The sequence below is a fragment of the Nerophis ophidion genome, linkage group LG13 (genome assembly GCF_033978795.1).
Source record: "Nerophis ophidion isolate RoL-2023_Sa linkage group LG13, RoL_Noph_v1.0, whole genome shotgun sequence".
NCBI lineage: Eukaryota > Metazoa > Chordata > Actinopteri > Syngnathiformes > Syngnathidae > Nerophis > Nerophis ophidion.
In genome coordinates, this window is record NC_084623.1 from 31,366,377 (window position 1) to 31,378,688 (window position 12,312).

General features: G+C 38.3%; 1 protein-coding gene across 1 annotated transcript in view; it reads left to right on the plus strand.

Annotated features, from left to right (window-relative positions):
• The window catches only part of akap1b (A kinase (PRKA) anchor protein 1b), a 70,143-nt gene extending 59,176 nt beyond the window's left edge, over positions 1–10,967 (plus strand). The window contains 1 exon segment of the mRNA XM_061918769.1: positions 8,132–10,967. Coding sequence (XP_061774753.1) covers positions 8,132–8,194 — 63 coding nt within the window. The 3' untranslated portion in view covers positions 8,195–10,967.
• The last annotated feature ends 1,345 nt before the right edge of the window (positions 10,968–12,312 follow it).

A 12,312-nucleotide genomic window follows, 5' to 3' on the forward strand; every position in this document is an offset into this window, starting at 1 on the left:
TGATACACCTGAAAATAAGTATTTGAACACCCTTCTTATCAGCTAGAATTCTGACCCTCAAAGACCTGTTAGTCCGCCTTTAAAAGTCCTCCACTCCACTGTATTATCCTGAATCAGATGCACCTGTGTGAGGTCATTAGCTGCATAAAGATACCTGTCCACCCCATACAATCAGTAAGACCCAACATTCAGCATGGCTAAGAGCAAAGAGCTGTCCAAAGACACCAGAGATGAAATTGTACAACTCCACAAGGATGGAAAGGGCTACGGAGAAATTGCCAAGCAGCTTGGTGAAAAAAGGTCCACTGTTGGAGCAATCATTAGAAAATGGAAGAAGCTAAACATGACGGTCAATCTCAATCAAAGTGGAGCCCCATGCAAGATATCACCTGGTGGGGTCTCAATGATGCTAAGAAAGGTGAGGAATCAGCCCAGGACTACACGGCAGGACTTGGTCAATGACCTGAAAAGAGCTGGGACCACTGTTTCCATGGTCACTGTTGGGAATACACTAAGACATCATGGTTTGAAATCATGCATGGCACAGAAGGTTCCCCTGCTTAAACCAGCACATGTTAAGGCCCGTCTTAAGTTTGCCAATGACCATTTGGATGATCCAGAGGAGTCATGGGAGAAAGTTTTGTGGACATATGATACCAAAATTGACCTTTTTGGTCATAATTCTACTATGCGTGTTTGGATGAAGACGAATGATGCGTACCAAGAACACCATCCCTACTGTGAAGCATGGGGGTGGTAGCATCATGCTTTGGGGGTGTTTTTCTGCTCATGGGACAGGATGACTGCAGCCATGTATTGTGAGATTTTGGCCAAAAACCTCCTTCCCTCAGTCAGATCATTGAAGATGGGTCGTGGCTGGATCTCCCAACATGACAATGACCCAAAGCACACAGCCAGGAAGACCAAGAAGTGGCTTCGTAAGAACCATATCAAGGTTCTGGAGTGGGCTAGCCAGTCTCCAGACCTAAATCCAATTGAAAATCTTTGGATGGAGCTAAAAGTCTGTGTTACTTAGCGACAGCCCAGAAACCTGACTGATCTAGAGAAGATGTGTGTGGAGGAGTGGGCGAAAATCCCTCCTGCAGTCTGTGAGAACCTGCTGAAGAACTACAGGAAACATTTGACCTCTGTAATTGCAAACAGAGGCTACTCTACCAAATATTAATGTTGGTGTTCAAATACTTATTTTCAGCTTTATCACACATAAATTGTTAAAAAACCATAGATTGTGATTTCTAGATTTTTCTTTTTAGGTTATCTCACACAGTGGACATTCAACTACCGTGAATATTTCAGACCCCTCCATGTTTTCTAAGTGGGAGAACTTGCAAAATTGAAGGGTGTTCAAATACTTATTTTCTTGACTGTATATATATATCTAATAGGGCTTCTTGTTGTTTTACCCATTTTTGCTGGTGTTTTTTTTTGTAATGTGCCAGCGGCCACTGATAGCCCCTGTGCGGCACTTTGGGGACACCTGCTGTAGAAGCTAACTGTTGATGCCCACTATAGTTTAGTACCAGAGTCTATTTGTTCTGGTCACATGTTTTTACGTTTGCACCGGAATTAGTCAAATCAGCTGTTCACCTGGTTGGTTTTTCCTGTGGGATAAATGGGCAAGTCCTACTTTTGCTGCCGCCTTGTTATTTCCTATATTGCTGTCTTTGCACATGTCACGGTTTACTTTCTATTCACAATAAATCAACACAAAATCCGTACTTGGGTGCAGTGTTCAGTCACGTATGATTTCCGTCGCAGGTGAGCGATGGTGGTCATGGACTAGTAGTTGAGGAAAGAGTTGTTTGATGTTGGGTGCTAGAAAATGTCCAATTTTTTGCATCAGTCATTGTTGCAGAGCAATGATTTATGAGCACAACATACAATGTGCTTTTGGAAGAAGAGTGCGTGGCCCGTGGTGTCGAGAGCAGCTGGATGTGAGGCTGAAGAGAGTGCGGGCATATTCAGGGGTTAAAATGTGTGCCTGTTTGCTTATCTATTGGTCATTCTTTGGGTGGGGGTGTCACTGATATCAATCTTTATTTTTTTTCTAATATTTTCTGCGATCGACCGGTGGGGTCCCAAAAAGATCGACAAGTCGATCACGATTGACTGGTTGGTGACACCCGATCTAGTTTATTAATACTATTGAGGATATTTTGTTGATGCTAATAAATTGCACCAAAGACGCTACAATGTGTTCATCTTTGTCAAAGCACCCGGCTTTCCTGCACAACAATGAGTTTTTAGTTTGTTCTGAAAATAAATGCAGAATGAAAATAGGGTGGATTGGACAAACAATCCCAAAATGTATTACTAGGACTTAACATGACATTAGTTTATTTGCACAACAAGATCCTCAAACTTATATTTATGCATTGCAACAACAAAAGAACACAAACTAATGTGGTCTCTTGTTCTTTTCTCACGTTTAATACTGCTATTAAATTAAAAATTTGAGTGGAGAATAAACTAAATTTAATCACAGAAAGTTTCTCAAATAAATGTTAAAAAAAATGTACAAAGTGATGACTGCAGACACGAGCATAGTCCGATTGTATTCCACAAAATGATGAAAGTGATATTTTAAGAGCCATCTCCTTAGATGCACCTTATATTTTTAATATTGTTATTTAAATGTATTAATATTTGACTTGTGGTTTATTTGTTACTAATTTATCTGTTTTTGTAACTATATTTAAAGTTGTTTTGGTAGTACAATACTCATGTTTTCAGATTTAATGAATAATCGTGTTGGTAATATTATATAATTTTTACCATAATCGTCCAGCCCTACAAGGAAGTGTTTTACATGTGAAGAAAATCTGGTTTTTTTTTTTGTATTATAGGCCTATTCAGTCTTCATATTGTATTTGGTTAATCAGAAGGTATTACTTTAGATTAAGAAAATTTAAGAAAATATGTTGTCTTTTTATATCAATCAAAGTTTATTCATATAGCCCTTACAAGTGCCTCAAAGGGCTGCACAAGCCACAACGCCATCCTCTGCTCAGATCCCACATCAGGGCAAGAAAAAACTCAACCCAATGGGCAACCTGTGCAGTGCATATGGTTAATAATGTGAGTCCAGCCCATAGTGGTGCCTGCAGGGGATCATCTTGAATGGAGACAAGTCGGCAGCGCAGAGACGTCACCGCCTAATACATGAGAAGTTGTCCACCTCAGGTCCCTACTTTGGCCAGCTTGTACCTCAAATGTGGTCAACTGACAGGAGAGGGATGCAGAGCAGAAAAGAAAAGACAGTAGATCAACTGGTCTAAAAAGGGGGACTATGTAAAGGCTGGTGTATACAAATAAGTTTTAAGATGGGACTTAAATGCTTCTACTGAGGTAGCATATCTGTTACCGGGAGGGCATTTCAAAGTACTAGAGGTAGAATAGAAAACAAAATAAATCCATAGCCCACAGACTTTTTTTGGGGCTCTGAGAGTCACTAATAAGCCAGAGTTCTTAAAACGCAGATTTCTTGCCGGGACATATGTTACAATACAATCAGCAAGATAGGACGGAGCTACACCCTTTAGTATTTTATACGTAAGTAGTAAAACCTTAAAGTTGCATCTTAATTGTACAGGAAGCCAGTCCATGTGAGCCAGTATAGGCGTAATATGATCAAACTTTCTTGTTCTTGTCAAAAGTGTAGCAGCCGCATTTTGTACCAACTGTAATCTTTTAATGCTAGACATAGGGAGACCCGAAAATTAAACGTTACAGTAATCAAGATGAGACGTAATGAACGTAAGAATAATGATCCTAACATTGGTAGTGGAAATGTTTTTACTCATTTTAGCCATATTACGGAGATGAAAGAAGGTTGTTTTAGTAAAACTTTTAATGTGGGACTCAAATGACAGTTGGATTGAAGATGATACGGAGATTCTCAACTGAGTCTCATTGTGTAGTTGTAAAGTGCTGGTGTCTAGCAGGACCGATTATCAGCATTTCTGTTTTCTTAGCATTGTTGCAAAAAGTTAGTGGACATCCATTGTGTGATTTAATGTAGACACGCCTCCAGATGACTACAATCTGGCATGTTGGTCAACTTTAGGGGCATGTAGAGTTGGGTGTCATCAGAATAACAGTGAAAGCAAACACCGTATTTGCGTATGCCACCTAGCAGCAGCAGCAGCATTTAGATGCTGAAGAGTGCACGGCCAAGCACCGAACCCTGTGGAACTCAGCAAGTTATCTTAACGTACTCGAAGGGTCACAGTGTTATGGGAAACTCACTGCATCCTGTCAGTAGGATATGAGGCTAAGTCTGACATACCAATACGTGAATGTGTGTGTGAATGGGCGAATGTGGAAATACTGTCAAAGCACTTTGGGCTCCTTAAAAAGGGGTAGAAAAGAGCTATACAAGTACAACCCATTTACCATTTAGAACGTGCTAATAAAATGTTTAGATCGACTGTATCGAAAGCAGCGCTAAGATCACGTAGCAGAAACATGGATGACTCCTTAGCATCCATAGTTAGCAATAAATCATCAGTCATTTTTGCACAGGCTGTCTATTTAGAGTGATTTGCCCTGAAACAGAACTGAAAGGGTTTACATAGATTGTTGTTCATTTAGCTGCTGTGCAACAATTATTTTAGGATTTCCGAGATAAAGGGAAGGTTGGACACCGGCCGGTAGTTTATCATGTCAGTATTGAGCAGAGGATGAAAAACCGCCTTTTTGAATGCTAAGATAACAGTGCCAGAGGAAAGTGATAAGTTTAATATTTAGGACTGATGGTTCTAATATTAGAAAGAGCTCCTTAATAAGTTTGCCAGGAAGTGGGTCAAGTAAACATGTTTGTTTTTTCCCATTTACACGTTGCAGGAGTTCCTCGGTTCAAAAAGAGAGGTTATTTCTGGAGCTCAAAATCTGTCGTACGTACCTTCATAACCCAATTCAAGCTGGCACGCACTACCTAATCTCCTTTTATAATGGGTGCAATTTTCTTAGTAAAGACTTTCATAAAGTCACCAGCCGAGTGGGTGGAGCTACTGGGAGAAGTTTGTTGTTGGGTTAGCGACGCTAATGTATTAAACAAATTTTGGAATCGTTTTTGTTGAGGCGGATGAGATTTGGGTACTATTTACTTTTAGCTGTGATAATAGCATATTCATAAGTTATTAGACTATCACTCCATGCTTGATGGAAAACCAAGTTTAGTCACATGCCATTTGCGTTATAGCTTTCTACACGATAGTTTAAGAACTCCGGTTTCTTCTGTGAACCAGGGTGTTCAAGCTTTCACGGTCCTATACTATCATTGGTGTTGCGCAGGGCATTGTAAAAGTTTAGTGAGGTTATCAAAAAAGACCGCAAAATTTGGGAATGGTGCCAATAATAAGAGCAATAGGCCAGCTAGAGTTGAAGTTGGGGCGGCTCCTAAAACATTATTAGTTTGTTGACCATATGAGGTAGCGATCGGACATTACTTTAGTGTACGGTAGTACCATAACTCTGAAGGTGGTGACACTATGGACAAGTACTCCATCAATTGTATTACTGTTGCGATGCGTTACTTCATTTATTTGTGTAAGACCACAGCTATTGCGATGGGTACTCGGCGCCATTTAAACTTTCTCAAAGAAAAAATGCCCTTTATGTTTTTGACTATAGGAATCGGAGAAAGGATAAACGGATAAGCAGACCTAGCCTAGCGGATAGTGCCAAAACCCCAAACATACAAGTATATGCCCCAAAAACTAGGATTGTGTGCCTTGGCAAGGATGGCTTTCCCCTGTCATAGTGAGAAAAACTGTTGAAATGCAAACAAACAATCCTACTGTCAAAGCTAACGACAACCATGTCTTTGTCAGTAAAACGTTCCCATGAATTGAAAGTATGTAGCGTTAAGGCAAAGTTCCAGCAAAAGGCAAATCTGTTCTGGCTTCAGTGTGGCTCTATCCTGCAAGGTGTGATCCCATAGTAGATGTTGTCTCACAGTCTGCACTGCATCCTGGATTGGAATACAGGTGAACAGTGAAGTGATGCAAAATGAAACTATTTTTTTCCCAGTTTTAGATGTCAGATCTTTGATACAAAATCAAGTGGAAAAACGTTCTACTTGTAAACGGCGTGTTCAACAGCAACAAACATGGCGGTTTAGACCCAAGGTTAAGTCATGAAATGCAACCTTACCCAAGCAAAAACAATGCATATTTATCCGGGAGAGTCTTGATACCAATTTCTTTGACCCAGCCACACGCAAAATAAGTTGTAGATATCCATGCTCTTCCAAGTTTCCATCTGTTTTGTCATGTAGACTGGCATCTGGAACGTAATAGTTCAATCTGTTTGGGGATGTAACCGATGTGTAATCCTTGATATCCCTTGACAAATCTTTTTTGATTAAGTATAGGGATATATTCCATTGCATAGTTAAATATTTTATTTTCATCTGCTTTTTGCAGGAAGATTTAAGCCTCTTGTAGTCAGTTTGTGTGCTGCTTGCTATTCAAGAGCCATCTTAGCTTGGTTGACCACCACTGGTTTTCACTTCCCGAAAGAAGTAACATGTTGGAATACAAGCAATCACGTGTGTTGCAATTTGCCCAGCCCTGCGCCATACATAAACATGACAAATCCACAATTTCAACACCCCCATACACCACAGTGGCTTCTGCAGTGCTCCACCCCACTGTCTGCGTGGACGGGTGGCCGCAAGGCCAGAAACGAGACCAGACCCAGCAAAGTGACCAAGAGACCCCACTAGTTCTCGGCCATGGATGAGCGAGAATCTGTCTAGGGAGACTGAAGCGGCTGTCACCTGGTCATTCATCCAGGGCTTGTGAAGCTTGTCCATCCAGACATACAATGCTAGCTCCCTAGCCCCGTCTCTCTCCGCGTCTCCTACGGTCACTTCATGCGGACTCTGGTGTGGCAGAGAGCCAGCAGCTGATCTCCAGTGCAAACATGGCCATAACCAAAAGTCTGCCCCGAGGTGGGTCCAAAAGTTCATAAAAAAGAACAGCAAAAGCAACGAATGTGCCACAACTTTTTTGCGCATTCCCAATAACGTCCCAAATCAAAAGGCAAAAAAAAACTTGAAAACAAGAGAGTTTGTCATATTTAACTACTTAGCACTGGTGTGGCCTTGGGTCATTTTTGGCCCATACCTTACTTTTTATTAGCACTTGACGTGTTCTTAAAACTTACAATAAATATTACTGAAATAAGTAAATATTACTGATGGGTAAATGATCTGTTTGTGAGCCACACTTAAACCATATCCATGGAGCACAATAGTTCGATATGTCTAAGGGATGCTTATCATTAAGGTCGCATGTAAGCTGGAACCTATCCCATCTTATTTTTAGCTAGAGGCGGTGTACACCCAATACTGGTCCCCAGCCAATTGCAGGGCTCACACAACCATTCACACTCACATTCATTACTATTGAAAATGTAGTCTTCATTTAACCGAACATGCATATTTTGGGAATGTGTTAGAAAACCAGAGAATCTGGAAAAAACCCAGGCAAACACGGAGACAACATGTAAACAAACTCCACCCAGATCTCCAGACTGCTACATGCTAAACAGTAGTCCGCTGTGCATTAGCAAATAAAATATATTTCCCCTTTTTAAAGGAAGAAATTAAATTGCCCAGAATATGACTCAAGTTTTGCAATACTGCTGTTGCTGGTTTCTATATGAATTTTAATTACCGGGGAATACCAAGTGTACTGAAGAGCATTTTGCTTTCCACTGTTTCTGCCAAGGAGGGCAGTCCAGGTTGGTTGATCTTCCACAACAGCTGCCGCTTGAAACACTCAGGCAAATGCAGTTTGTACGACCTATTTTCTCTCGTTTTGTTGTTTTTCGAATTGATTCACACTCTGGCTGCTGTTAGCTACTCTGCTACAGTATGTTGCAGCTTTTGCATCTGTTATGCAAAATAAATGTATGTATCCATGGCTTGTGCTGATACCGTATCGGATCAATACCTATTCGGAATATACGAGGCCCCAATATCTATCGAATCGGAAGTGACATTTTTTTTACCCCTTCTATGTGTATGATGTGTTTTAATAAGTATTAACTCATGTGTTTAATGTGTTGTTGAGTTATAAGTCTCATTTTTCTTCTTCAGGTTTTCTCAATAAACCGTTCGTTGGCAGAGAGAGGCCTGGGGGTCTGGTTGGATGGATTTTGAACCATCATCGTTAAGACACATCACTGGATGAAGTTCTTTTTTTTTTTCTTTGATGCCCTTTTCCTTTCTAAAAAAAATTAAATAAAATTAGTTTTCAGGCATAGTCTTCAAGAACAGCACTGTTCCAAAATTGTATTTAGGACGACCATTCTTTTCCCAATGCACTAAAAAAACAAACAAAAGAAGTACTTTATATATATATATATATATATATATATATATATATATATATATATATATATATATATATATATATATATCCATCCATCCATCCATTTTCTACCGCTTATTCCCGCGACATATATATATATAATTATTGTTTAAAGTATAAAATGTAAGTGAATAAAGGGTAACCCAATGTTATTTATTCAACTATGTTTTTCACTGTTGGGAAAATCATCATGCTGTAGACATTTAATTCCTAATTCACTGACAACTGGGTTTACATTTCAGCCAGTTTGTGTTCAACAAATGCTACAAAAAACCTCACAAAAAATGTGCCTGTGTTTACCATAGTTTGAGACACTCCACATATTTTTCATGACAAAAATTCAGGGCACACCACCAAGCATGCCGTGACTTATTGTTTTATGAATCACTAATTATATATGCCATCTGGATGATGATAATGTTATGCCTTCCACTATACTGGCTCACAGGCATAGCTAAACAAAGATATTTGTAATAAATTATCCTTTTGGGACCAATTCGGTAGACCTGGTCAGCTCATGGGGCTGTGGTTGGGAATCACCGGGCTAAGCAACACTCGAGTCTGCAACTTTGACAAAACTGAATGGTTGTCTTTGTCGCCACCAAATACTGTTTGGGGAGACTCATCAAAGGATTTTACTTCTAGACCCTACCATCTTTCCAATATGCATATTTTTAAAAATCCTGAGGTACCTTAGTTTTCGTTAGATCAGTTCCAAAAGGTCGGACAAAAACTGAATCCATGTATCCCGTTACAAATTATGTAAATCTTTTTCAATTTTATAGAAATATAGTATTCCATACAGAAAAGAATGAGAACCACAATGACTGAAATGGATGAATAAAAATTTACATAACTTTACCAATATTGTTGAAGGCGCTTGAAGGGCCGCACAGATGCCACCTTTGTACTTTGAGTTTTTTCTTGAATTCAGTAGTGTTTCTCACCTTTTTTAACGTGCTGGCACTTGCTACTTTATTTGGCCCCATGGTGGCTTATTTTGCAGTTCGATTGTACAGTACTATTCAAAATAGGGAGTGCTTTTCTGACAATTTAAATGATCAATAACCGCTAACCCTAAAGGGAAACAAAGCTCCTTGAAATACACTACTTGGTTTTGTTAACCAACAAAAAAACAATTCAATGTAACATTGGATATGGAAAAACGCTAGATGACATTGACAAGTCTGATATTTAAAAAAAAAAATGTTTGTTGTGGCCTCTTTAAAATGGTGCAATATTGGGAAAGCATCTGTGCTGTCATTGTATTATGTTTATGCTAATATTTATAACCCTTCTAAAAGTAATCCAGCACAAATCTTATACCCACATTATCCTAATGCAAGGTTAACAATCAGGGGAAAATGTCTGAATGCATTTAACTACTGCCAATTTCTTAGTACATTAATATTCAAAGTGCAGCGAGGGGCCCGTTTTTTTCCCGCTCATTTTTCATTGGCTCTTGGCATATTCTATAAATGTATTAAGTATAGCCCCCCAACATCCTTTTGTCTTAATGTGTCTTGGATGTTTAAATTGAAATGATGGTGTCAAAGATGCACTAAGGAAAACAAAAACAAAGAGGAGAGAGTAACAACTGTAATAACTTGCTTTAAAAAACATTTCACATTGTGTATCAAACACTTAACTGCCTACATTTGACCAAACTTAATGAGTCAACTTCTGTCTAGTCAAACCTACATTGTTGTCTTGAGCCAGGATGGTAAATGTGAATAAGTACTTAAACGATAATGTCCTATTTTACCAAATCACCCTCTTGTCCAAGTCGACTTTTTTTTCCGCAAGGAACACAACAGTGTTATAAGTACTGAGTATTTGTTTATTCAGTAATCAATCCCCAAAACTTAATTTGGCAGGGTTGACCACAATGCAACCTGCAGCTCGTTTTCTTTAATAGGATATTGGCATATTGTTAAAACAAAATGTATTTGTAATGAGTTTTATTACATGTTTCACTAATTTGGTTTGTGACTTATAACAATATTTTGTTCAAAGTTAGGAAAAAAACTGTCAAAATGTTCTGTTTGCGGACCTCGGAATCCGTTTGGATGCCGTTGCATTACTCAGGCGTGAGTACATGCAAGCAAGCGATAGAGGGATTTCCTAAATAAAAGTGGAGCACTAGCCATATTGTTGCTGGCACACAGGAACTGTCCTCTGTATTTTTGTTCTTTCAGTTGAAGTAAATATGTTCTTCTGCAATGTAATTATGTTAACTCCCACCATACCTACAGTAGTTTCTCCATTTCTCTGTAAATAAGATATATTACTCTACTTTTATATAACACTGATCGAAAGGGAAATGTTTTTTTTTCCTAACCTATTTCATCCTGCCTCAATCTCTGTCATCAATGTTATTTTTTTAAGATGTGGGATTGTTTTTGTGTTTGTATAGCTAGACACGTTATCGGATTATTTTTGAAACTAGTTTTGCTGTGCCCAAAAGATTTGACATGTACAGATGATTTTTTGCGAGACTAATGTTAATTTGGATTGTACAGAATTATAAAGAGGGAAAACAATAAAGTGTGTTGAAGTGTATATGTTCTGTATTTTCAAAGTTGTCTTTATTGTGGGTATTTTGCATTCAAACATTTATTTTTTCAACATTTAACCAATCACCAGTTTGAATATGTCAGGTTTTACAAATGTGACAGGGCAGTGGTTCAGAAATTTTTCCATAAGTACCACTTAAGAATATTGGCTCTCCAAGCACCAAGATTAAAATGCAGTAGCGTAGTTTTGCAGCCAGAAAAATTACCAGTAAGATTTGGTATCACAAAGAAAGAAATTGGCATTGTACAAAAAGTTGTATTGGCACCGAAACAAGTTTTGGCAACAAATAAATACAAACATTGAAAAAATGCTATATTTTTGGTATATGATTTTAATGCCGGCCCTGCGATGAGGTGGCGACTTATCCAGGGTGCACCCCGCCTTCCGCCCGATTGTAGCTGAGATAGGCACCAGCGACCCCAAAGGGAATAAGCAGTAAAAAATGGATGGATGGATTTCAATGCCAATATGCATGTTTTGTTTCAAATTATTTTATGATCGCTTCTCTTTCTTACGATTGTGTTTATTTTTTACGGTATCAATATCATGCAGGGGCATCACTAGCTTTTAAGGATGGGGGGGGGCTTAGCTCCCAGGAGATGAACAGGAAGTAAGCGAACATAGCGCACAAGTACAAAACTTCACAAACGGCTAACAAAGACTTAGAAATTATTTGTGAATTATATTTATATTATATTTATTTGTTGTTATTTTATTCGGTTAAGGAAATTAAATATAAATGGAAGTCTGAATAGAAATGAGAAACGTTTATGTATACTGTAATTACGAAAGATTAGTAAGTCTGCTGCTCTGAAAATGAGGCAAAGTTGTCAAAGAGCAATGCTGAAACAAATAATGCAAACAATAAAAAGTAACTTCCAGGGTTTGACATTAATGATGTCCCGTCGCCCCAGGGACGGTTAAAAAAAATGTACGGGACGATGGCTTTTAACCTTTTTTTTAATTTTTCTCTTTATGTATTTATTCATTTTACGTTTTATATTAAATGTCTTGGATTTTCGTCCCTCTGAAAATCCTATGAAATGTTTAACAAGCCATCCTATAATGATACAACAGCTATTAATGTAACAAATCAATACAATAAAACAAATATATTTTTAATGATGTTTTTTTCATTATTTTACAATAGGCTAATGCAGGGGTCGGGAACCTTTTTCGCTGAGAGAGTCATTAAAGCCAAATATTTCAAAATGTATTTCCGTGAGAGCCATATAATCTTTTTTTAACACTGAATACAACTAAATGCATGCATTTTTAAGACCAACATTTTTACAGTATATTAAGTATCTTATTCTTTTTACAAATGGTA